The following is a 27483-nucleotide window of genomic DNA, read 5'->3' on the forward strand; positions in this document are numbered from 1 at the left end:
CACAAAGGGCTGTTTTAGTGGGTACGACTTGATCCTGAGGTTATGGTTTGAATCAGGCTTAATCATCACAAAGGTAGTAGTAAAAGTAAGTGTGTGTGTGTGTGTGTGTGTGTGTGTGTGTGTGTACCAGCTATGTTCTTGTCTTTGACGTGCTGAGTGAGAAGGGGCCAGAAGAAGTGAGGTCTTACGGGCAACTTCTCCTCCTTAAATAATTTCATCAGCTCTAAAGAAGTACCTGCAAATACAGATAAAAAAGTTAATTAATAACTTGATATATTACTGGATATAACTGGCAAACTTTTATGTTTTGCTTACAATTGACCACATGCAAGTAAATTGGCGAGTGTGCATGCATCAGTAGCAAATAAATATATCTGTGAGTAAGCAGATGCATGTAAGTGAAAGCATGTGCCGTACCAGTTTTCTTGGCCTCCAGGGCGCAGGACAGAGTGAAGCTGAGTGGTGATGTGTGCATATTTGACTCTTGGAGCTCTTTGCAGAAGCAGATGATCTTCTCCAGAGACTGGAGTCCACATATAGGAAACAAAAATGTAATTTATATTGTTATTAACGTTACAAACCCTGCATCCAGTTTGAAAATCAATGCCAGCTAACAGTCAACTGCTAAAGAGAACTGACCAGGGATATCAAACCAACTTTACATTGGCAGCCATAAACAGCCGAGTTTGATGTCAAGTGAATTTTAGGAATTTTTCTGTCATTTAATTGAATATCTATTACTTAAGTACTTTGGTGTAGTATGAATGCGCAGGGAGAAAGTCTTTATTATATCAGCCATATGTTTGACACCCCTCCTCTAAAATATGGTCTGATCCTGTGTCTTTGTCTCTTAAAGAAACCAGGGCCTGAGTACCGTATCCATGTTGATGCAATGTCGGAGGAAGAAGTTGCCCAGGTTGGCAGAGTCACTTGAGTTATCAGACTGCAGAGTGGGAAATGTCTTCAAGATGTGAAAAGCTGTGTCCTCCTGTCCCTGAGTTATCAGGCTCAGACACAAGTTCATGGCATCTGCAAGAACAACAACAACACACACAATTTGTATAACAGCTCCCAATTTCTTTAAATCGAGACTTTGACTAAATTGCATTTCTTTTTATGATTTTACTTTCATAAAACTAAAGTGAGTGCTGTAAAACACGTCACATTAATGTGTACCTGGAACGTAACCCCTCTCATGCCTCAAGCGCTCGACCATCTCTGGGATGTGCTGCTGGTGTTTGGACTTGGCCAGCGTGAAGATGACCTGCATGATGTCCCGGTCCATCAGACTGCAGTCTGCACTCTCTGCCGCCTCCAGAGTCTGAAAGAAAGCAAATTAATAAGGAAGAGAGAGGAGGGGTATAAAACTGAGTAAGCAACCTTGAAAATCTAAAATTCTTCTGATAACTTTTATAAAATTTTGTCTGAAAATCAAAAGTTATATATATCAATTATTTTGCAACCTGACATGTCTGACTTTAAACAGCATTATTACTAGACAGATGAATTATTTATTTTAGACAAAATTACATTTATTATACAGTTAGCAATATAATTATTAGCCAAACCCATTTTTCATATGTTTGTGCCCCCTAGGGGGGCATGTTTGTTTTTAACAGATTAATTCCCTGTGCTAGCCGCTCAGATGTAATGGACAATTTAAATCAACATTCCATTTAACAAACTTTATCAGGCTTGGTCTAAGATGACACGTGCTAATATCTGAAAAGTACGGTGGCCTTGAGAGGCCAAACGGACTGCAACTTAAGAAAACACCAGCAATACGAAAAACGCTGCAAAAGGACACAAAACAACGGAAATAGGAAAAAACACAAGGCAAGTGTTTCTGGGGAGAAAATTACCCGATGGAACAGTTGCAGGAACCCAAAACATGCTAGGTGTGTTTTATCATGATTCATACAATACTGATGACAGGTTTTTAGGCTAATAGTTGGGCTAACACACTTACCTCTCATCTTTTCTTTGCTCACAAAACCGATAGATCCTCCACTTCTTTTAAGTGTCTCCCAGCGCAATTCTTAGCATATTTTGGTTCCTGCAAATGGTCCATCGGGTTATTGTCTCCCCAGAAACACTTTCCTTGTGCTTTTGGAAATCTGTTTCTCCTATTTCTGTTTTGTTTTTTCCTATTTATGTTGTCGTTTTTCCTATTTCCGTTGTGTTTTGTGTGCTTTTGCAGCCTTTTTCTTATTGCTGGTGTTTTCTTAAGTTGCAGTCCGTTTGGCCTCTCAGGGCCACCGTAGAAAAGACTCAAAACAGAAGATTTTTGAACTTTTTGTTGGTAAAATCCCTTCCTCAACTTACTCACGATATACAACATGGGCAAAAATGCAGTGAGACAGAAAAAAATCCTCACATGTGGTTTGCAAATACAATTATATGTTATATTTTTAATTACAATGTCAGTGACACAGTAGCTCATCCAGCTCACAATTCAAAGGTTACTGTAATGTGTGAAGTACATAAATAAAGCAAGAGTATCAACAGACCATGATCACCCATTAAATAATCCTTATCTGTAAATTAAATTAATGTTGGACCAGAACTGTAGTTGGAGTACTGACTCTTTTGAGTTTTGGATGGACTGTTGGAGACCTCGCATCACACAAGCTCAGCATACCTTCACCAGATAAGCTAAAAAAGTGGCAAGCAGTTCAAAAGCTGCACCCTTAAATACACCTACACCTTCAACCCTTAGGTGGCACTACACACAATTAATGCACACACCTTTTTCATGTTTTCCAGATCGCCCTTCTCAGCATACGCGTTCAACAGTGACACGTAAGTGTCGGGACCCGGTTCAATTCCTGCTCCATGCATCACAGACAAGATGTTCTTAGCACTCTCGATGTCACTGTCGAGTAATAAAGATTACAGCTTATTTAAATCCAAATTCCTTCAATTATAACATTTGTTATGTGATATTAAATTCATCCATCCATCCAGTCGCTTCCGCTTATCCTTTTCAGGGTCGCGGGGGGCGCTGGAGCCAATCCCAGCTGTCATAGCTCGAGAGGTGGGGTACACCCTGGACAGGTCGCCGGTCTGTCGCAGGGCTAACACACAAGGACAGACAACCATTCATACTCACATTCACACCTAGTGGCAATTTGGATTATCCAATTAACCTATCCCCACAAACTGCATGTCTTTGGACGGTGGGAGGAAGCCGGAGTACCCGGAGGGAACCCACGCAGACACGGGGAGAACATGCAAACTCCACACAGAAAGACCCCGGCCCCACATATTGATATTAAATTCAATATGTTAAAAAAAATAGATAAATAAAAAAGTACTGACACTTACCCTGCACGAGCATGACCTGTCACCAACGAACTGAACACAGCTTCAGTGATGGGCAAGTCTTTATTCTTCATGAAACCCAATATGGTGCTGAGAAAGCCGAAAAGCATTACATCAACATTAAAATGAGAAGAAAAAAAAGCAAGCAACACAACAAGTAATCTAACAGTAAACCCATGAGAAGCACGGTAAACCAAAATACCCAGACACAGAAAAGGCTGCTGAGCTGAATGACAAGTATTTAAAAGAATAAATAAACAAAAACCACCACACAGAAAAATTTATAATGATTAGCCCTCCTGATCACGATATAACAAGAGGGCTGACCATGGAAAGCCTTGGCTGTCCCTCCCTCAGCCTGGCTCTGCCAGAATTTCTTCCTGTTAAAAGTTACTTTTTAACTTCCTACTGTCGCTAAGTGCTTGCTCATAGTGGGCAATCTGATTGTTGGGGAGGATGTATTTTATTATTGTAGGGTCATACCAGGGACTACAGATGACAAAAGTCATATTTACATGATGAATATAAATGCTCATGTTAATTAATATGCACTGTTCCTTTAAAAAAAAAAAAACAATAGTGAATGAGTCATTCACTCAGGAAATACACTGAAATTTGTCAGGAGGAGAGTTCGCCTGGCAAGATCAGTGCTCACAAGTCACACTGCAGTCAGTAGAAATAGAGACAATCTCATCAGTAGTACTGGGTTCAATGAAAACATTTCACATGGTGTTATATGGATGTGGACTTTTAGGAGTAACCAAAATAGTTTCTTTAAAGACACCTACTCCATTCACCTGAATTGTGAAACTGTTAGTTCAGCAAAAGTACCCGCAGTGGACAGGTTACTATTAAGAAAAGAACATTTACCCACCTGGCTCCTTCAATATCTCCATTTTGGCAGTAGGCTGCGATGAGCCTCTGGTAGGTAACCTATGCATAAAATAAAACAAATTAAAACAGCTAGAATTAACAAAATGAAATACTCTCTTCATGTAGCTGAACACAAATCTAACTATGCATTTCTTGACATTACAGCACTCTGCACTGCACTACTTACTCTGTTGGGCTGGATATTAGCCGCTTCCATTTTGGCCAGGAAGTCAGTGGGGGAGAATTTGAACTCATTCTGAAGGTAAACCTTCAGCAAAGCATTGTAGTGGCTCACATCATACTGTGCACCTAGCGAAGACAATGTGCAGCCAGGGTAATTAAACATATACAAAACACTCACTACACAACTAGGATTTTGTAGTGCACATCTCTTGTGTGTGCAAGACTGTACTTAGCGCAGCCCCTTACCCAACTCCTTCAGTTTCTCCCACACACGGTGTGCCAGCTCAGTGCGTTCTTCCAGAGGCACCTCAGGCAGCAGGGACCCACAGCTACGGAGCAGCAACAGGGCCTGGTTACCACTGGGATAGCCTGCAGATAGCAGAGGTGGATGAGGAAGGAGAGAGAAAGCAAAACATTTCATTACTGTCTCTCAAAGAGTTCAAATGGCCATTAGCAGGCATCCGTTATTAAAGGTCCCTCTGTGGTTGCTCATCCTCTTGCCTACCTGCCCTGCAGATATCATGGAAGATGCGCTGAAGCAGGGTCTTGGTAATACGACCGGTCCTCCTCACAGAACTGTCCAGCCTGGTCAGGGCCCAGTCAAACTGCTGCGCTTGCTTGGAGCGCACTGCAATGCTGGCTTCATCCTTTAGCTCGGTGGCCACAGAAAAACTACGCACACACCCCGCTGCATATGCCCACACGCGACTGTGAAGATACAGGCCATAGGTATAAATGCAACAGCAGAAAAATAACTAACTCAGTTCTGCTGTGGATGCATATCAGAGAAAAGAAATATTTAATTTCAGAAAGTCTGCCCCACCATCACAGTATGTGTTTACTGCACAACAACAGGCATGTTGTCAAAGACAGTTACACAGCTGTACACAGTGAAAGCCAGACCTGTGACCTTGAAGTGAAGAAAAAGTCCCTCCAAGTAGGTCCACGGCTGCTAGTAGCCATCACTTCTATATCAGCTGAGGCCAGTTTTTCTTTCGTGCTCATTAATAATACTATAAATGTTCATTTAAGCTGCAATTTACGCGCATCATCGTGGCTGCTGTGTAACAGTGCACACTGGTCTCCAGTGATAGGCCCAAAAGTCAGCGTGTGTACAGCTGGGAGCAAATTGATGGCAGGAAGTGGTTGCTAACAGTTACAGCTTCATTACGAACTAGATTATAGTAACCGGCTTGATTACAGATTAAACAGACAGTGAGTTTACCCTGGTTACACAACAACTCATCATCACCTTGCATAACCTGGTAGCCATGTTTAACCAACGAGAACTGAGCTGTTACCTACGTGATCTATAACGTATCCTAACAAACTACATTTAATGCAGCAGGTCATATCTGTCAACACTTGCGTGTGCCTTTGGGTGTCATTGAGCCTCAATGACATCTCTGCTGCTGCATGCTCACGCGTGAATCACAGATGCCTGGTACCTGGACGCGTTTTCAGTAACAGGTCCGATCTGTCGGGCACAAACTCCGGTCCTTCTGCCGCTGAGAGCCCCGCTGTACAGTCGACCAAGCGTCGGTCCGTTTCTTTTAGTGCATGTGATCTGAAGCAAACCCGAAGGCGAAAACTTGAGTAACCGGGATGATCTCAAGAGCGCAGCCATGTTTTCTGTCGCAGCGTGGAAGAACATCCGCACCACGTGACTTGCCAAAAGTCCTCGCGAGAGTGGCGCTAGGCGCACGGTGAAAAGAAACGTTCTTTGGGACATGGCTAAAGGCTGGAAAATACATGTATAATAGCATCTCTAACCTTTACATATTGTTTATATTCTTTGCCTTGACAGTATGGTTCAGGTCAGTGTTTTATTTTATGGTTTTTATCATACTCGTTTATGGAGAATTTAAAAAATCTATTTTCGCACTGTACGAGGGATGTCAGACTACAAACTACATCTTAAGTGGGTGAAATTTCTCGTAATGTCGGTGTAAAGTTTAACTACACATTTAATACCTGAGCTTTCTTAATATTAAAAAAAAAATTAAAATGTATGTCTCAGACATTAAGTGTGATTAAGAAAATGCAGCTGTTGTAGATTAAATGGCTTAAGCTTTAGGAAATTAAAATTAAGAGAAAAATGTCTGGTTGGTCATTGCCCTGACTATCCTGTAATTATACAACAGAAAATTTCTGTTAGTTTGAAGAAAGTTTCCGATTTTTCTTCACTTTGGATGCACTTTATAGAACTAAAATAACGGGACGTTCTCTGTCATTTAACTATTACTTAATTACTTTGTTATAGTATGAATGGCCCTGGGGGGGGGGGGGGGGGGGGGGGGGGAGCTTTATCAGTAGAAAAAGCTGATAAAGGAAAGATGTCGAAAATTTATGCCCTCTAACATTTTCCAAAGCTCTTTTGGGCCGGATTGGAGTCTTAGCCCGGCCAATTCTGCCCCCGTGGCCTTATGTCCTGCACTATATAATTTCCTATTTGACGTAAGATATGAAAACATAACAGCCATAATGAAAACTCTAGAACTGTTTGGATTCATTTATAACCATGAAAACCTAAATAATAAATTAACACTTAGATAACAAAACGTATTGCGAACTAATCTGTGCATTCAGAACAATACTAAGAAAACTTGTATGTGTGGGATTTGGATGTGTTTCCCACACTCACTGCATAACAGCTCAAGCTCCCTTGCAGTCTTATGTCAGTTCTTTTGAACTCTATCACCACTGTCCTTTGGGAAAACAAATACACACATGTACAGTTTCACCTCATCACTTATTAATTCAATAGTAAGGTTTTCAAGTACTATAACAGTTCTCCCAAAGCTACTATGAAATTGTCTGTAATTCTATCCATCTATTCTCTTTCGCTTCTAAAAGTGTATCCCAGCTGCCATAGGGCGAGAGGTATGATCTATAATTAACTGACAAAAAATCATTCTAAATGTATTAAATGACCTGTGTCTCCAAAGGTCCTTTTAAAGTAATTTTTTCAGAAATTGTAGTTTCAAATTTAAGGTGGAAACTTGATCCTTTTGTTACATATCAAATTATATCTTATTTGTATATCACCTAATAACTGTTACAAAATAGTAACACTTAATGTGTTACTGCTGGAATTTCTGACTTTGCCCCTGGAGATGAATAAAGTATCCATCTACGTATGTATTGAAAACTCTTCTATTTCCAATTTGACTAATATAAATTCTTATGGCTTATACAGGAAATTTAAACAGATTTTAAATTACTTTTCTCCTCATTAAAATAAATTAATACAAGAAAGATAACCAAAGAAATTAGTGGAAAATATCAGCTTTTATTGCCAGTAGGAATTTGACTATATGAGAGAATATGATGCATTTTATTACAACATGAACTTTTGCATCAACACGTTAAACCAAATCTTCTTTAACTTAGTTCTTCAATCAGCTTATCGCTATCTTTTCTCTTCCCTTTCTGTAAATTCTCAACTTCAGTCTTGGCTTTCTGCATGCTGTTCCTTGCACTCTCTCTTTTTCTGTGTTCGCTCCACAGCTTAACTGCCAGTCTATGAATCTGATGTACATTGTCCAGCACCCAGGCTTGAAAGAATTCACACTTCTTGCTTGCCAGGAAGTACTTCCGTCTCTTTTCCACTTCCTCTCCATCTTTAGACAGGGCCATTTTGGCCCGGGAGAGCACAGAACGAAGTTGACTCAAGGCTGCCAGGGAGTATCCAGCAGCATCCTTTCCGTCTCTGCCAGTCATGATGTGAGCCACGGCCTCCACGGCCCTGGCAGGGGCAAGAAGGTCCTCCTTGTCAAGGTAACCTCCATCTAAAATGAGAGCTTCTCCACAGCCTAAGGCCTCTTGGAGAGAGGTGAACACCTTGCTTGAGTTCAGTGCCTCAGACAGAGCAAGAATCATGTCACAGAACTCAAACATCAGTGAATCGGTGTCACCGTTAAACAGGCACAGGGTAAAAGCATAGCCAAAAAGTGCATTCACTAAACCATAGCAAACCAGAGGAGAAGGATTTGGACATAAGGAACTCAGCTTTGGAATTTTTGAAGAAATTGGGGGTACTGCTGAACTTCCTTTACTCGTTTCCTTCCCTGTTCCTCCTTTCAAGCTTTTTGGCTTTGATTTGATTCGTTTCTGAACACCTTGTGAGGTTTTCACTCCATTATCAATGTCCTGCTTTTCCATAGTTGTCACAGTTTCTCTTTCCTGTCTGCTTACTTCTTCCTCAAGCACTTCCACCAGTGCTCTGCCTCCCTCCTCATGTTCCTCCCACCATGGCTTCCAAAGGGGAACCAGGCCACCAAGAGCTCCATCCTTCATGAGACTCACAAAACTCTCTTTCTCTTTGTTGTTGAGAAGTTCCCACAGCTCCTCTTCTGAAAGTTTGTCAATCTCCAGCCCTGAGAGCTGATCAGCCAAGTCCAGCTCTCCTTGTGCACTTTCAGCATCCTCATCAGTGTCTCCAGGAATCAGCGCACCTCCTCCAATCTCTTCAAGTTTTCCCAAAATATCCTCAATCTCTGTTGCATTCTCTTCTCCAGACTGCTGAAGCTCTGCTAACCTGGCCAGGAGCTCCACAGCCTGCACTTTCTCAGCTGCCTCTCCTTCCCTATCATCTGTGTCATCTGACACAACACCCGCCTCTTTTAACAAACTCTCCATCCCCCCTTGTGTCATTTCTGCCTTTTGTTTGAGTCCCACAAGAATCTCCTGCATTTTCTTTCTCCCTTCAGTCTCAGTTGTCCCCATTTCCTTCAGCTCCTGTAGAACAGACTCCTTGTAAAACTCTTCAGAGCATGCAGAGTGATCAGGGCTCTTGTAGCACTCCAAGCCACAGTACTGCAGGTTACACCTGGGACAGGTGTAGCAAGGAGGTTTACTTTTACACAACATGCAAAGTCCACTTCTTCCAGAGACACCACCATCCTCTGGAGCATTATCATGGCTCCTGGCAGGTGTGAGAAGCTCATTTCCAGACGTAGCTCCTCTGTGCGGAAGCAGAATGCCATCTCTGGTCACCGTTTCAGACTCCTCATCCGTCCACTCCTCCTTTGGACCGATGTCTGTGAGAAGACTCCTCACGGACGGAGGCAGTCCCCGTCTAATTACTGGATTCATTAGAACTGAACCGACACGCGGTTTTGGAACAAATCAGGAGAGAGCGTTATGGTGCAGGAGCAGTAACCTACAGATATGGAAAAGGCACGTTAGTTTCGATTAACGACACTTGTAAAAGTGCTACGAACGGAAAGTGCATATTTTGCGCAGCGTCCATCATTTATCAGCTTTAAAAATACTTTAAGCATCGCCAGAATGCTTTCATAACCTTATAGCCGTTTCTTTTTTAATGATAAATGCTCTACTTACTTCACAGCAATTCGCACTGGCATTTGTTTTCCCTCTCACGCTGCCACGACGCCTTTTGATGACGTAGAGCTACGCAGTGTTCAGCGCTGCGCTGACGTAAGACTGCAGTTTTTGTGATATTGCATAATAATAATTTGCATAATTACTGGATTGTTTTTATCAGTAAATCTACATTAATAGGATTACAGGGAGGAAAAACTGGGTAATCAATCCAGTTTTAGAAGAAAATCATGTATTAAAGTAATTTGCATTAAGAAATTTTTTAAAAAGCAAAAATGTTCACATTTACTGAAACAAAAGATGTAGTGATGCAAATTAATTCAAAAATTCTTATCCATACAACATCTTGAAAAAATAGTATTCATCATACTTTAAAGACATCATAGTATCATATAATCCTACTACAACATTTCGCTCTGGGGCTGATGGCTTCCGGTTCCTAGAGCTTCTGAACGCAGAATGGGAGGCAGAGTCTTATTTTCCCATGGAACCAGCTCTGATTTTGGATTCTGGTGACAGACACCCACTCTGCCTATAAGATTAGGCTTAACACTTTACTTTTTGAAAATGCTTATAGTTAGGGCTCGGTCAGGTGACCCTGAACCATCTCTTACTTATGCTGGAATAGGTTTTCCTGCAATGGGACTTTGTGTGATGCAATGAGAATTTCTTCTCGACTCTGATCTTCCTGCTCCACATGTGTTCATACACCACCATGTATCATTAGATTTTATCTTCTCTTTCCACCACGCCAATACGCTCCTGGCACATGGCTACCTGAGCCTGGACTGTGCAAGGTTTCCTTCTGTTTCTTCTTGTTAAAAGTATGTTTGTCCGTCCCACTGTTGCCATGTGCTGGCTCACAGCAAGTCTGATTGTTGGGGTTTTACTCTTATAGTGTCTTTACTTTACAATTTAAACCGACTTAAGGAGACTGATGTCATATCTGAGACTAACTGAATTTTCCTAACTAGGTGCAGGACACCCTGGGTAGCTTCAGGGGCATTTCCAGTCAGTCAGAGAGGCTAAAGGTGAATCAAAAGATTTTATCCCAAAATAAAAACCAAGCAAAAGCACTTGAAAATTGGTTGTAAATTCAGTGATATCAATTTTCACAGACTTCCATAAAAGAAGACAGCAAATAAACGAAATGCTTGATGAGCGCCAGCATAACCCTATAGGGCCTTCTTTTAGCGCTTCGCTTGGACAGGTTTCCAGTCTATCTAGGGCTAATGCAGAGAGAACCACATACATTCATATACAGCCAATTTAGAATCACCAGTTAACCTAACATGCATGTCTTTGGACTGTGGATGCATTCACATAGAAACCCCCTTCTGACCAAATTATAGTAGGATATGGTTCCTGCTCCTGCTATTAACAACACATTACTTATTTGGTTTACTTATATGGTTTAAAAATGTGATGACAAAATTAGAGTAAGATTTGATTTCTGTAAAAACAATATACTTTTATAACCAAAATGTATTTTTATGTAATGAAGGTAGGCTAACAGGTTTTAATATCATATATCATTTAGCAAATATGCCGTTTATAGTGAAAACATAATGAGAATATTTACCGTATTTAACATTAATGCTGTAAATAATTACTTTGGTCTACACTATGATTTTTCAGTTAATCTTCATATTTTTAATCTCAGATTAAGCAGATAAAGCATGATTATTTTAAACTATGCCTTCTATCAGCTCCTCATTTGATCCACTTTGATCCACTGCATCATTATTACATCCATACAATATTGATTGTAAATAAGGTTAGCACGTTGTTAAAGCAGGCCATACAAAAGGCGTCATACGTTTTGTAAGTTGTTTTAGACGTTTAGATGTTCTTACTGGCTGCCTGTCCAAAACAGAAGTTTTAAACAGCGGGTGGGCGGAGCTTCAGCCATAAAGCTAGAGATGTGCGATTGAGATTACCATCATTTGCCACTCTTACTGACATCACAACGAGCCAAGTCAGTAAAAACTGATGAAAACATACTGTTGAAAATATCTGAAGCCTGAGCCTGCTTGTACATATGGACTACTGAGCTATTAGAACATTTTCCCAAAAACTCTTGTAGAAAATGGATTTATGGAAAATAGAAAAAATAGAGAAAAGCATACAGGTACTCTGGCATCTTTCCAATACATGCTGGTTAACTGGTGATTCTAAATTGTCCACAGGTTGTCTGGGGCCCTATTTGTAAGCACTGGGTGGCTTTTTCAGAGCCCCATTTCAAAAAAGGCTATTTTTTTTGTGTAATCATGATTGTAAATGGCCTGTATTTGTATAACGCTTTACTAGTCCCTAAGGACCCCAAAGCGCTTTACACAACCAGTCATCCACCCATTCACACACACATTCACATTCACTGCATTTTAAATGATTTGTAAATTGATTTGCATAGATGCGGATGTGAGCTAATGAATGAGTCAGTTAAAAATGACAAGTGAATTAAAAATGTAAATAATTGCCTCCCATTAAACATTGGAAATTAAATGTCCTAATATTTTAATAGGATGTCTCCTTTTTAAGCCTGACTTTTTGTGTGTGTGGCATGCATGTCTGAGTTTGTTGTGTGTGTCTTCCTGACTGCACTGTGTGTCTACATCTCCCGTAGGGCTGTTTGCTATGAGGTGATTGTCTCCTGTAGGGGGGTCAAGCATGGTAAAGGTCATGCAGGTGGGGAGTTGTCAGATGGCTGTCCACCCCTCACTGGGCCAAGGGGCTCTCGTGCCGCCTGTCAAAGCCTCTGGCGAAGCAGGGAGAAGAAAGGGTGTCTGGAGACGACGTGTGCCATGCTGTCTTGGCCCCGCCCCTGGCTGCCGTGCCAGCAGTTCTAGGTAGGCAGCTGCCTCCTCTTATCTCGCTTTTGCTTCTGTCTTATTCCCTGTGACATGTGTAGTACCCCAACACAAAAGCTCCATGACTTACTCACTGACTACTACACTGATGACAAGAAGTAATGCAGATTCTTATCCATGTTAGGGAGGCTTTCAGACCAGGCCCATTTTCTTTCTGAGACTCCTTTAAAAAAAACAACAACTTTATTTTCCATTTATTAGCACAGATATAGAAAAGACATAAATAGTGTTTATGATGGTTCTATGGTTAGGGTCATAACCACAGGACTTCCCAGCGAAATGTTGTGTATTGCCTAGACTAATGGCTCCTGGCATAGATACAATCTTATAATTCTCAAATGATAATAATACTACCTAAAATACCCCCATTATTCATTACACATGTGCCATCTATGTGCCTGTCAGCTCAACAGGAAGATTTTCTATACCGATTTAAATTGAACGCAGGAGAAAGTATATTATAACAGAAGCATTATAAGAGGAGAAAGGACTTTGAATTAAGTAGATCAGCATCCCATGGCACTAGCTAATATTATGTGGGTCAAATATGGACTAAATACCACAACATGCCTGACATTGGGGCAATATAATGTTAACTTATTGCTGAAATGAGGTGGCCAGAGTCATCTTGAGTCAAAGACAACTGTAAATACAGTCCATGGTATCTATCTGTACTCTTATACCATGGACTACAGACTGCAGGAAACTCTGAATTGTCCTCATAAAGATAGATGTACACACACACACACACACACACACACACACACACACACACACACACACACACACACACACACACACACACACACACACACACACCCTGCTGCTGTACAGTAGACAGCTTCAGACATTCCAGGGCTGGACATGCCCAAAAGGCAGAGCCTGCTCCCTGTCACCTATCAGCTGGTGGCAGACAACAGGATTTGTGTGTGTGTGTGTGTGTGTGTGTGTGTGTGTGTGTGTGTGTGTGTGTGTGTGTGTGTTTGGAGCAAAAGAGAGTAGACGTATGTTGATGTGGACTGTTCTGTCACCTGTCAGCTCAACAGGATCTGGCGTTATAGAACACCCAAAAGCAAGGCTGTGTAATGGTGAGTGTATTAAGGGTGGAGGGTCCTGCCTCTGTTAAATATCCGGCTTCCATTTGAGGAGCCAGAAGCCAGTGTTTCATTCTGACTGACAAAGATTCTCACACTTTTACTTCCTCTTTAAATCCCATTAAGTGTAATGCGTGGAACAATATTCTCAGGAACATGATGAAATTATTTTTGACCTAATATAAAATAGCAAAAATATCACTGGGGGTATTAAATAGTAAGAGAGAAGAATGAGAATGACTCCTTGTAAAACATTAAATAATATAAAAAATATCTTTTGCAGAAGTGTCTAAACTGGGATTACAGCAGCACATTAAGTTTTTGGAGAACACAATGAAACAAAATTAATAAAGAGAATCAACATAGATACAATAACAGTATATCAGTCAATACCCAGTTACAAAGATATTAAAAACATGCTGAACCGATATAAATTTTATGGATCGTTTAAGAAATGCTAACATGTTTTTAAAGTTGTATGTTGGACTGTAATAACAATGGGCACCATTCCTTCTGTTTTTGAGTTGTTCCCATCGTCATTGAGAAACTTGTACAACTATGATTGTATGAATGTGGTTTGAAAGTCTGTGTGTGTGTGTGTGTGTGTGTGTGTGTGTGTGTGTGTGTGTGTGTGTGTATGTGCGTGTGTGTGTGTGTGTGTGTGTGTGTGTGCGTGCGTGCGTGCATCAGTGTATGTCGCTGTGTTGGAACTGAAAGCTGACATAGCAACACCCTGTTTCCCCCCTCACCCTTTCATCTTTCCTCCACAAACCTTTTTTCATGAATGAGCTCCTGCTTCCACACCATGAGAGCATCAATGTACTCCTTCAATAATTCATCTCTGGGATCTATTATTTACATATCACTTTTACTTCATCACAAAAAGGCATCAATGTTCACCCACACACCTTTCCTCTCCCTTTCTCCCTTCCTTTGCCAGGTCACTCAATCCACATAAACAAATCCCTGTTTCCTGGGCAGCTCCTCAGTCTGCCTCAGCTAGTGGACTCTACCTATGAGCATGTGCTTGTCTCTGTGTGTGTGTGTGTTTGTGCAGTGCAGCGTGTGATGTGCTAAAACACAGGTAGATGGGGTGGTAGCTTCTCAGTGACCTAAAGCGGCTGCTGACAGCAGTGACAGCAGAAACAAGCATGGAGAAGCAAAAAGAAACCTCACACCACTCTAGAAGTCAACTTTCCATGTGTCGCTGCACCTCTCAAAGCACGCAGGAAATAAAGGGTACAGTGTATCACGGTAGCCTACACCAGTAATTTCATGTACTATCCCCTTTGTTTACACCAGCGATTTTATGTACTGTAATTTTGCAGGCTTCAGAGTTTATACTTTTTCTGGTGGTTACTCAGTCAGTCATTCACTGGTTGTCTCTCTTTTTTCAGCATCATTTTTTTACAATCTTCCACTCTAGATCTGTTTCTGTGTGTTTAAAAATGTATTTTTGTTACTGTCTAAAAGGTATAGATCTGAAATTGCTGAAATTTCTATGAATTCATTTCATTGCTGCAGAAACAGCAACACCCCTCAACCCACTATTGATGTTTGTAAGTTTTAAAAGTTTTCATTTTGTTTGTCCTGTTAAGCTACAGGGCAGCATGCTGGTGTAGCAATTAGTATTGAGCCCTCATAGCAAGGTTCTGGCTTTGAATCCAGTTTGTGGCCTTTCTGTACCCCTCTGTGGGTTCTCTGTCTGAGTGGCTCCAGCAATACAAAGATATGCACATGAGGTTAATTGGTGATTCTAAAATGGCCAAAGGTGTCTGTCCATCTGTGGAAAGACAACAGGTCCAAGGTGTCCCTCTCATTCAATGTCAGCTGGCATAAGCTCCATCCCCCTGTGTGATCCTGAACTGGATAAGTAGAACAAAATTGAGGGCTAGCTGAATGGATGGATGATGAGCTAGAAGCTCTTCAATAATCCAAACTCTGTCCTTCACATTATTATGCTGTTTGCCTTTATATGCATTTATAGATGTTTCTGGAAGCCTTTATCATCACAACAAGGTTTAAAGGCAAAAATCAAAATGCATTTAATTAATTTCATTTCAAAGTTTTTAAGGTAACAAAATAAATAGAAGATAATAGAAATGCGAGAAATACATTTAATGTTTATTTATTTTCTTTAAGCATATCCTTATTTTGCACACAAACAGATGTATACAAAACACACCCAAACCATGTGAAGGCAGAAAGCTACATTTATCAAAATGCACCCCAGTCAAACCGACACTCAAATCTTTATTTGTGGTTTATTGTATCATGTGTCAAGGTCGCTGTGTGGCAAGCAGGAGGAGGACCCAAATGCAAAGCTCACAGACACGGGGATGAACTTAAAGAACACAGCTTTAATGCTGGCACGGCAGAATACAGGAAATACAGAACTAACTGGGAAAAAGTAAACTAACATTCGCAGGAAGGCACAGGGAGATCCACACAACATGAGGGACGACGTCACGCTGAACAGAGGGAGACGCAGACAGAAATACACAGAGGGTTAACGAGGAAAGTGGGAACACACGGGGAACACAGGTGACACTGATAATCATAACGAGACAGGGCGGGGTGAACTGAACATGACATGTACGGGCGTGAGAGTCACAAAGTAAACAGGAAGTGCACAGAGGTTCAGACCGGAGGAGAGAGAGCACGGGGAAAAACACAGACATAACGGGCAGGGGAAACATGGAATAAAACATAAGGAGAGACGAGGGCTCACAGATACACAGAGGGGCACACAGGGGGTAAAAGCCATGAAGGGAAAACACTTAGGGAACAACACAACAGGGCAACTCAGAAAACATGGCCTAAGCAAGGAACAAAATACAAACATACAAGAAAACTAAGAACACTGGGCCAACATGGCCCAGGACCATGACATCATGAATGGCTACGTCTCAGTCTCCAATCCCTCCAGTCCACTGCCAATGTGCCTCTGGGCAAGATATTGAACCCCAGATTGCTCCTGATGCATACATCGGTGTGTGTTAGTTAAAAAGAGTGCTATTAGGATAGCCACTGTATTTTTAGTTGACAGACCAACAAGATAACAGATTTGATTTATTGGTAAGAATCTGATACAAAAGCTGAAAGAAAAACTTATAATTATTATAATTAAATAACGTATGGTAGTATTGCATGTGGGGAATGTCATGAAAAAAATTCCAAACTTGAACTGAGGAAACATTTTTTATCTTCAAAATCACAGTAAATAAAAAAGGAAAGAAAAAAATGCAATATAACGTACTGTATTTACTCATCTCTACACTGCACTTTACTCTGGGTTAAATTTGAGGGATGTTTTTATAGATATGGCACACAAGAAAGAAGAAGTGCTGGGAGGGTTTTCAGACTTGCCTGTAGATTTTTCACAACAGCAGGTTGTGTAACAAGTAAAAAGCCTTAGGGAAAAGCGCTTGAGACATGCCTGTCCTCTTTAGAGGAGAGATAGACATGACAAAAACAAGTGGACATTCAAAGCCCTTAACAAGCAGTGGTTAGTCATTACAAGCTCAAGTTGCACAGGGACAGAACTTTATTTCAGATGTTAAAGGAGATCCCAGAATTTTAAAAAAGTCTGAATTACTGGGAATATTTTCCTTTTAATGGGTTAGTACAGATCATAGTAACTCATCCAGTTTAAGCAGTATATCTGTATCTGTATATATATTTAATATACATCTGGAACACAGTACAAATAACACATGAAACTAAAACAAGATATCACTTTCCTGTGTTTCTGTTTCCTCTCTGTCTTCTTAAGCCATGAGAAATAAGCTTCCTACTTTTTTCCCCTCTACTTGCCCTTGTCCCTCTCTCTTCTTCTCTATCACACCATTCCCGCAGGAGACTGACTGTGTATCGGTGTATCACCCACATCCATCTCTCTAACCTCCAGCCCTGCCTTCCCTCATCCCCACGAGAGGGAGCAGCAGATCAAGAAAAGGGGAAAGATTCGTGGAAGGAGGGAGGGAGCGAAAGAGAAGTGTTTCTGTGTCCCAAAGGATTGGTCTCTGTCTGTCTAAATCAGGAAGTGAGAATGTGACGGCAGGAGAGACAGAGCAGAGACATCCTTTCAGTGTGTGTGTGTGTGTGTGTGCACCTTGTTGAGCTGAGGTGTCATATATGTGAAGATCACAGCTTCACGCTGGTGGCAACCAGGGATGATGCTCTAAATGACTGAAATGCCAGAGACAACTGTTGTGATATGGGCCGTGTCTGTGTGTGTTTGTGCACGTGAATGTCTTTTGGGACGTTTGATGGAGATTAATACTACTTTTAGAGTCCAAAAGTGAAAATGTTATCTAGTATGTCACCTTGGGGAAAAAAAGTGTGTGACATTGTCTGATATAGACACACACACTCACTTGCACAAGTGGTCTAGATCACCAGTTCTCAGCCTTTTGTGTCTAGTGTATTTGAAAAGCCTGAAAAGTGAACTGAAGCACCCCTTCACTGACCATCCATGAAACTCTCATGTTGAAAATGTGATCATTTTAATTGATTTTTTTGTTATTTAACAACAATAATAATTTAAAGCACAAATAGTAGCCTCGATTTTTCAAGCATGCATCTATTCATTTTAATTCCCATGATATTTATTTTCATTACAACCATTTGTCCATGCTTTTTTATTTAAATGTAAACAAATAAACAAAACACTACTATGTTTTGTTTTTGTTTTATTTTGGTTATCTATAAATATTCTCCCCATCTTACTAAGTTTGGTTGGGAATCACATTATTCATAATACTCACTGTCCCCAGCATATGCACCCACACACAAACACACCTAGCAACATAACATCCGCTGCCTTCCTTGGATGAATAATTAGATGGACACGGAGCTGTCTCTCTGTTTTCCCCTCACACATTAAGCCACATGAATGTAGGCCAACTCACTGTCTTCTTCACTTGCCTCTCATCACAATCAAAACAACACATAGATGTTGTCTTCTCTTGTTCATCAACCTCTGTCTATCCCTTGTTACCTCTATCTATCTTTAACTTTCTTTTTCATGTGGTGTGAGTCACAAAGAATTGTCTTGCAGATCAGCAGCACAACTGTCCCCGAGAAGAGGCAACATACACAGACTCTCACACGCTGACGTTGATATAGTCATAGTCACATCATTATATCTGCATTAGCAGGGAAAGCCCTTCACGCTCCAACACCTACATGCCTTCAGTGCAGCGTCTCATGTGTGTTGTAACTGATTTACAGTGTCCCTGTTCTATCTTGACAGATCATGCTCAGGAAATATGTAGTACATGGCATATTATGTTTGTGTCATATACTTTATATATAGCATAGCTTTGACTTTTGAATACATTTCTTTAATTGAGACCAAGAAATAACCAGAAAAGTTGGTGTATTGAGATAAAAGGAATATATATAAGCGGCACGGAAAGCTGCTTTTATAGTTGCTATTTAAGCACAGTTATAAAGTTTGCTGAATAATGGAAAAAAAAAAAAACGCAACTAAAGACAAAAATGTCTTATTCAAATTCAAATGGGAATTTATACCCAGCACATCATTTTGACAAATTCCTACACCTTTATTTTTATCCTTTTTAGCATTTTATCTAAAAGACAATGAGAATTGTGGCGATTTGGACACAAAATGTAAATTATAACCATGGATAATAATGATATTCCACTATTTATGCCACATCTTACATACTGAGCTCCTTTTGATTGACTTAAAACCCCCATTTGATGGCAAATCTAGTTCTTTGTAACTAACAAAGTTATCATTAATGTAAAACTGGAATGAGTTCAACTGAGACACTGTCGTGTGCAAAAGCCACATTTTTGCATGCTCATGTTATAAATCTATCACTTTGAATAGCAAATAAGAGTAAAGTACAGACCAGACAAAAATCCTATATCACTAAAAGGTATAATACACAAATACAGGCAAACATATGAAAAATGGGTTATGTGACTGGGCCATTACCTAAAGCAAGGTAAAGCAAGACAACAGATGAAATATTGAGAAGGGACAGGGGAGCACTTGGCATTTTGGGCACGCACATTATCACGCACTCGTACTGGGTTAGTGTTAGCTGGAAAAGGTTGTGCGTTAGGGTCTTTGACAGTGCTCTGACCCTGGCTGCGATGTTGACATTAGTGGACACATCACCTCTGCTTTGGGAAAAGGCCGACGGTGAGACCGCCCTCAAGCACAGCACAAGGTTCTCTGTGTGAAGCACATGCTTATAGGCTTTGTGAAGGTAGAAGTATTAAATCAGTAACCTCTGCATCTCAAGTTAAAAAATAACTGTATAAAAGCAACTTTTCATATTCATCATAGCTTTACAACACAATGACAAAGTCTGGATATTTTACTTTGCTTGAGCCTTTGTGTGACTTTACTTTCTCATCGCTGTCATGTGACATATCAAGTTTTTGTCTTTCACAGATTGCTGTGCCTATGCTGGAGGACTGCGTGAACAGCAGAAGAACAGCAAAATGCAAAGAAAGAAGCATGTAAATGAATAACGCAACGCTGATTCCAACAACACGTCTGTCATCGACAGTGGAGACGCGGGTTCTCTCAGCCGTGACATGGAATTGGTGAGCAGGAAAAGATGGAAAGATCAACAAGAAAAGCAAACTAATAGGTAATGTTTGCTTGCAGCTTTAACCCTAACAATCTGTCACTCTTGTCTGTGTTGTTGTTTCCTTAACCTCTGCGTCTTCTCCATATGTTTGTCTGAGCACATATGTATGAAAGCCAGAGACGTCTCTGCTGTATGGTGTGGAATGTCAGGCTTGTCTCATCAGATTAGGGTGCAGTGAGGAGGATGGTGCCTACAATTGTACTCAAATGGAGGCACCTCAGCGATGCATACTACAATGCCACCACCCTTGATCTCCCCCACACCGCATGTCCTTGGCACTTTTTAGTTTAAGGGTCTTTGTTCCCCTAGGGTTAGGGGTTAGAACTGCCTCTAAGAAAACTGGCCTGGGGTAACCTTGTACAAATGAGTTTGCTTTGAAGTCGATGATGATGTGGCATTTTACTATATAGTAAAATCTATCCCTATGTAGCTTTTTGCTTTGTTGCAGTTTGTGCTTCAGCTCAGTTTATAGTCCGCTCCCTCCAGCCTCAGCATAAATAGCCAATTTGGCAAAAAACTTTACATAATTTATCTGTAAAACTGTTTTTTTCTCATTCCCTCATTACTCGTGTTTTCCTTCCACTTTTCTAATTTCCTGCATCTTCTAGCTTCACTTAGATTTTCTCTTGACCCCTGGCATCCATCCATCTATCCACCAGCCCTTTGGTGTCTTGTCCATCCCTGTATTTGTCTCCTGTCTAGCCTCGAGTCACACTAAACACAACCTCCATATTATCCTCAACCAATCACCTCTCTATCCTTGGGCCTGACGGTTGCAGGTAGATGTAGCAGGTCTGTCACAAGGTGGCAAATCTGTCATTTGCTGTGTTGTGCACGTGTGTGTTTCTATGTGTTTCAGTGCGGGTGGGTGGGCAGATGAGCGTGTGTATGTTAAGAGGGGCATGAAGACAGCTGTCATGCTGTCTCAGGATCATATGCTGGCTGTCAGAGATGCTGTAAAGAAACTGACATCCAAACCATGCAACACACATACACCGCACATGAACACACAGAGAGAATTTGGACATTTAAAGCTATTTGGGGATTTTTAGAAATACAAATAAATATTTTAAAATGTACATTTTTCAGTGAAAACAGTGACAGTGAAGTATCCTTGCGCCTTAGGGAGGCTGAGCTCTGCTCTGAAACATCTGTTGACAGAGGTCAAGTAAAGAGAAACATTCCCTATTACTAAAATATTTTGATTCATTATTTCTGTTCATCAAACAAAGCAGTAAAAAGTGTTCATAAACATGACATGACTTGCGCTGGTCCTCACATTTGATGTCCCCCTTTTTCAGGTCTTCTCCAGTCTGCTTTGTGTTTGTTTTTTAGTTTTCTCTAAAGTCTGTGCATGTATAAGAATGTACGCATGTGCCTCTGCTTGTGTGTGCATTAATAAATGTGCTCATGCATGTCTACATGTAAGACTGTGTTGGGGGATTTCTCAGGAGAAGGTGAATGTCTCATTTTTTGGTCCCCAGCCTGTCCAGGTAAATAACACATTCACACACCAGTGGGCAAACCATCGACCTCCCCTTTCACGCACATCACCCTTTTCTCGTGTACACTATTGATCCCTCACACTCCTCTCTTCTCTTCTCTTCTCTTCTCTTCTCTTCTCTTCTCTTCTCTTCTCTTCTCTTCTCTTCTCTTCTCTTCTCTTCTCTTCTCTTCTCTTCCAAGCTACCTGGTGGTATTTCTTTCTGATGTCCAGTGAGACAGGGGAGCCAGGCAGGTCTCCACTGGCCACAGTGCAGCTGTCGTTTCAGGTTAAAGCAGGCGAGAAGTGGCTGAGGAGGAGGTGGAGAGGAATGAATAAGTGAAGAGGCTGCAGACTGGACTCATGTTAAATGTAGAAAGGCTAACAGACCAGACTGCTGTTGATTTCTCTCTCTCTCTCTCTCTCTCTCTCTCTCTCTCTCTCTCTCTCTCTCTCTCTCTCTCTCTCTCTCTCTCTCTCTCTGTGTGTGTGTTAGTGTGTGAGACAGAGAGAGTGAGAGAGAGAAAGAGACTGAGTATGATTCTACGTGTGCACATGGGCGATACGGAGGACCTGCTGCCTGTCCCGCTGAGCTTCCAATTAGCACACACCACTAGAGCAGGACACATACACACAGAGACACACAAACACACACTGAGGACCCTAGAGAGAGGCCTCAAACCTGCCTGTCAGCTGCTGTTAGATCACACTGCACTTAGCTGACACAACAAAACACACAAACACCTACACACTTATATGCAAAGTTTTACAGTGATTAACATTCAAGGATAAAACCTGCGTTCATATTCAGTTAAAGTTGAGGGCGCACTGAACTGCTGCTGATCTGGTTGCTCGTGAGAATATTAAAAGTTACGAATGTGTTCATAAAGAACAGGAAAAGTATTTAATTTAAATTTGCTTCAAGTTCTCTCGAATCCTTCTATCTAATGTATGCGAACACACACACACTAACACAATATTATCACACAAAAACCTTCGCTGCACCACCTATTTTGTCCTTGTACATATTTTAATGATGCCATCAATAATGGACACGTTCTGAGGACAGGCAAAATAGGATCTTGCAGCGCTGCCACACACGTATTCAGACGTGCATACGCTCAAAAAATGTGGGTCAGGCTGTGAGATTTCTTAATCTTTAATTAAGAATATCTGCTGGTTTGTCAGTGAGCCCATTAGTGTGCCCTTTGCTGGTGAGCCTCCCTCTCTACGATTGGCTCAGCCTTCTGCACACATAGATAGTGTCTACTATCTACTACCGAACTGTTTTCAGAATAACAAGCCTGCGCTAGATCAAATAAAAGAGAGCTTCCTTTTATTGGTTTGTATATATATATATATATATATATATATTTTTTTTTTTTTTTTTTTACTAGATTGGATTAGTAGCCTGCCTGGTATTCGTTTAGAATAATTTTAGCACAGGTATCAGATGCTTAAGTGTGCGTGAAACCTAATTCTAATGGTCTTCGCCATTTTGATGATATGATATTGACATACGGGGAAACTACATATAATAAAATCACATCATGTGTGATAAATTCAGTGACGCTGAACTGATTGCTGTTGAAAAGTCTTCCAATTCTGCTCCAGCAGAGTCATTAGAAAGCATCAGCCAAAGAGGCCTCTGGTAAGGACTGGGAGATGAGATAAATTTAATCTCACTGCACAAGAACACTTCAGCAACTTGACATGAAGCATAGAGATGACAAAGGTCATTATGAATGGCAAAAAATAACAGATTGTGTCCCACTCCTAGGTCCTTCCCAAGTCTGACATCACCATCTTAGTACAACCACTCATCAAGGTCACGAGTCTTTTTATGCAGCCCACACCACCTCCAGTTCTCGCCTTGAACTTTGCATCTTAAGAGCATCTTTCATTAAAGCCAAAACAAATCTACCTTGGTGCGTTCCCTCGGGTGTGATTGACGTGACACCACAAGCTCAGGGCCAAGCAGAAATGAAGACTGAGAAAGAGCTCGGGCAGATGATGAGGACGAGGATGAACTGAACGCAGACACAGAGGTGGTGGCCTTCTTCCTGCCTGCTCAGGGAGAAGATTGTCCTTGCTTTGTTAAATGATTTCTTCCAGCTGAACTCTTCCCCCAATATCAGTCAAAAAGAGATCACACAGAGAAAACGAAGATTGCATGTATACCCAGAGTTCCCCGGGTCACCTTGGCATACAGCTCACGCAGTAAATCAATCCATTTATTGCCATTTTAATAACCATTCAGGTTATTTTTGTCACTAGATGCCGTTCACTGTCCAAGTTACAGTCAGAAACTCACAAAGTATTCTTTATATTTTCCAAGATGTGCACATTTTATAACTGTATTTAAATGTAAAAATGAGCTGGTTTGGAAGCCAGTTCAGTTTGATTGAGCTAATCAACACAAATACAGATGCAATTTAAAAATGACTCACTTGTGTAAGGAAAAAATACATTTTAATGCTGCCCATAAATATTTTGGTGGGCAGGATGATGTGCAGACATACCCTAGAGTAAGTTTCTTTAATTCATGCCCACCTGCCTCTCCTGGCATTTAGGACAAGAAACTGATTGAGCATTCAACCTTTTAAAAGATTTTGAGACCATCAATTTTATATCACAACCCAAACGTGCCTTTTCGACCCCTTCGTGCATGTATTCGCTAGCCTTACCTCTTTTTCCCACTAGATGGAGGTGTGATACTTCCACAACACTCCTTCATCCATGACGCAGCACAGAAAGTAAACTCACCCAGAGGTCTAATTTACAAACTCAGGTCAACTTCTGTAGAGGTAAATACTGAAGATTCTGTATTGTGAGGATTTTTAGGTTAGTATAGCTTGATGTTTGCAATATTTTAATTTATGACCTGGGAGATCTCATGCGTTAAAGACTGAGCAGCTATAGCACAGTGAAATGGCATTAACGCCATGCTCAGAGGCAAATCAAAAGCTTGTTCTACAGGAACATTAAGCCACAGATTTACTACCCTGCACAGGTTTAACCTGCCAGTCTGGAACTGAAGCGGAAACTTCAAAATCAACTGGAGAAAGACACAACGACCATGTTTTCCACAACAGAGTAAATTGAACACTTAAATATGATCCATTTACATATTGCTGACATTTAACTAATTTGTTCCCTTTCTTTCTTTCTTTTTATCTTTCTTTCTTAAATAAGGCTGATTCAAAATGTCACTTGCTGATTAATGGCAACATATGGCTGCAGCACCTGCCCTCTAACACTACTATATAAGCTATGAATGGACATGTTCCTGTGATACACTAAAACCTGTGGGTGTGTCCAAGCATGTGTCTGCCACTGGACGTTATCGGTATGTGATCAAAATAGTTTCTGTGTGTATCTTTCCCGTGAATGTGTGAGATACTTTCACAGTATGACATATGCTTGAAAAACACATATGTCAGCAAGTGCTGGCATATGCGAATGACATATGAACACTGTTTTCACTACACGGGCATGCGTGTGTGAATTTATACATTGAGGGTAAGCCTGTGTGTGGTAGTAGTAATCCGCACCAGGCAGCTGCGCTCGTTCGTATTCAGCCCCAAGGCACTTCTAGGCCTACTTGCTGATTAGGGATCAGAGAGAGAGAGAAAGAGGACAGAGTGAAATGGTATAGAGCGGGGATGAGAGACAAAGAGAAAGAAAAAGGTCCTCTCTCATTTAGTAAAGAGTTTGTTAATGTCTATAATCCCATTAAGCAGGGGGAACAGCTTGACCCCTCACATAACATGCATTAATATGTATGGGCGAGTGTGTGGTTGCAGTGTATATTCTTTTTCTCTCATACAAACAACCCCAGACACTTGATACAGCGCATCCAGGAAAAGAAATTGATTGCCCTTATAAACAATTGATAAGGCCCTAATGTAACATTGCAAGCTGTTAAGGAGAATTGGAGCGGCGAGTCATGAAAATGACATGTAAATCAAATGAGCGTTGTATATTTTCAGGCACAATTTGCCAGCAATTATTGTGTTGACCTGGCTCCTCGGTTGACAAAAGAAACCTGTTCCCTCTGAGGAGCAGGAAATCAGCTTTTCAAGTGCTCTTGTGTTTGAAGAGTGGTGAGCAAGGCAAGGCGTGATTGCTGCACTCTGCAGAGAGGATCGCACATGGGGTGATTTCATACAAGGTGAGAGAAAGCAGTGAAGGCCAAAGCTAGTTGTTTTCTTTTCCTTCACAATATACATGCAAGCAGCACTTAACTCAATGTTATCTCAGCTAACTCACACTGAATCGATCCATGCTGAAAAAAATATGATAAAGAAGAAGATTCAGTATTAAAAAAAGAAAAGAAGACCCTCCAGCTTGTGGCCTCCTTCAACCTAAAGCCCCGATGGATGGATGGATGGATGGATGGATGGATGGATGATATGTGCAAAATATAACCTGAATTCCAAAATGTTGGTTTGCTGTGTAAAATCTAAATAAAAAACAACATACAATAATTTGTGAACCTCAAATGTTATTCACAACAGAATCGTATCACAATAGAAAAAGTATTAAATTTCTAAGCTGAGAAAATGTACCATTCTAAGAAAGACATGAACTCATTTTGAATTTGGTAGTAACATGTCTCAAAAAAGTTGGGGCAAGGCTATGTTTACTACTGTGTAGCTGTAGTAAACATGCGCTTCTGTTAACAGCAGACTGTAAACATCTGGGAACTAAAAGGAGAGGAATGTTGTCCCATTCTGGTCTCATATAGGACTAGTAGTCATGAGTCTTCTTCATCATATTTTTATTTTATTCATACTATCATGATGCACTAAATGTTTTTAATCGATGAAAAGTCTGAACTGTCTGCAGGCCAATTCAGGACCTGGATTCCAGAATTGAGGGTGGGGGTGGGGGGCTTTTTAAGTGAGCACTAATAAAAAGCCAGATGGTTCCTTTCCACTTTTGTCTGGAGGATGTGTCCATGTTTTCCAAAAAATAATTTAAATTTTGATTTGTCTGACCACAGAACACTTTTCCATTGTGCCTCAGTACATTTGAATGTCACTTGATCTGGAGAAAATGCCAGGATTGCAGGATCATGGTCACCCATGGCTTCTTCTTTGCTTGATAGATGGCAAGATGAACTGCATTCAATGACCTTGATTGGAGGAAGTGTTACTGAGCCCCATGCTGTGATTTCCATGCTTGTTCTTAATGCACTGATGCCTGACTGCCTGAAGAACATGAACATCTAATATTGATTTTTAGTCTTGTCCCTTTTATATTGAGGGACATTATTCAGAAATTCTCTAAAAATTTATACACTCAGTTTTTTGCAGACTTGTTATCCTCTGACCATCTTGACTTCTTAGAAATTCTGCCTCTTTGTGATGCTCGTTTTTGAGATGTCCAATTTTAAAAAACAGATATTACTGGTATTACTTGTGATTGCTTACATGTGTTCCCACTTAACGTAAATAGTTGCAAAATGTTTCTTCAGTTTCTCCACTTAGTTTTCCAGCATTTTTTTCCTGCCACCTCCTGCCACCATCCCAACTTTTTTGAGATTCGTTGCTTCCATCTAATTCAAAACATGCCAATGTTTTCCATGAAATCAAAAAAGTATATCAGTTTAAACATTTGGTGCGGTTTATGTGTTCTATTGTGAATAAAATGTGGAGTTATGAGAT

The 27483-nt window shown here is 40.7% G+C and overlaps 2 protein-coding genes and 1 long non-coding RNA gene across 4 annotated transcripts in view; 1 reads left to right on the forward strand and 2 right to left on the reverse strand.

Moving 5' to 3' along the window:
• The window catches only part of lrpprc (leucine-rich pentatricopeptide repeat containing), a 64058-nt gene extending 58008 nt beyond the window's left edge, over nt 1-6050 (reverse strand). The window contains exons 1-11 of the mRNA XM_080868634.1: nt 5829-6050; nt 4886-5088; nt 4627-4749; nt 4385-4506; nt 4199-4257; nt 3328-3414; nt 2749-2875; nt 1177-1321; nt 875-1029; nt 418-523; nt 128-235 (exon numbers count right to left, since the gene is read on the reverse strand). Of these exons, the coding sequence (XP_080724760.1) occupies nt 128-235; nt 418-523; nt 875-1029; nt 1177-1321; nt 2749-2875; nt 3328-3414; nt 4199-4257; nt 4385-4506; nt 4627-4749; nt 4886-5088; nt 5829-6034 (1441 nt within the window). The 5' untranslated portion in view covers nt 6035-6050. The remainder of the gene's footprint in view (nt 1-127; nt 236-417; nt 524-874; nt 1030-1176; nt 1322-2748; nt 2876-3327; nt 3415-4198; nt 4258-4384; nt 4507-4626; nt 4750-4885; nt 5089-5828) is intronic.
• Nucleotides 6051-6072: 22 nt separating this feature from the next.
• LOC308388117 lies at nt 6073-20104 on the forward strand. 2 transcript variants are annotated; one of them, XR_013970054.1, is made up of 4 exons: nt 6073-6197; nt 10701-10757; nt 12353-12575; nt 17549-20104. It is a non-coding gene; the product is annotated as an uncharacterized lncRNA (long non-coding RNA). The 2 variants fall into 2 exon arrangements; XR_013970055.1 differs by lacking the exon at nt 10701-10757 and having other exon boundaries at nt 6079-6197.
• On the reverse strand, nt 7540-9789 carry znhit2 (zinc finger, HIT-type containing 2). The gene is made up of 2 exons (XM_080868635.1): nt 9727-9789; nt 7540-9544 (listed from the first exon to the last, which is right to left on the reverse strand). Exon 2 carries the CDS (start codon nt 9475-9477, stop codon nt 7765-7767), a length of 1713 nt encoding a protein of 570 aa, XP_080724761.1. The 5' UTR covers nt 9478-9544; nt 9727-9789; the 3' UTR covers nt 7540-7764.
• Nucleotides 20105-27483: the final 7379 nt, after the last annotated feature.

The sequence above is a fragment of the Rhamphochromis sp. 'chilingali' genome (assembly GCF_963969265.1).
Source record: "Rhamphochromis sp. 'chilingali' genome assembly, chromosome: 20".
NCBI lineage: Eukaryota > Metazoa > Chordata > Actinopteri > Cichliformes > Cichlidae > Rhamphochromis > Rhamphochromis sp. 'chilingali'.

Bases quoted from the DNA above. Each gene is read 5' to 3' on its own strand.
- znhit2 (XM_080868635.1), bottom strand. From the start codon at position 9,477: ATGAATCCAGTAATTAGACGGGGACTGCCTCCGTCCGTGAGGAGTCTT.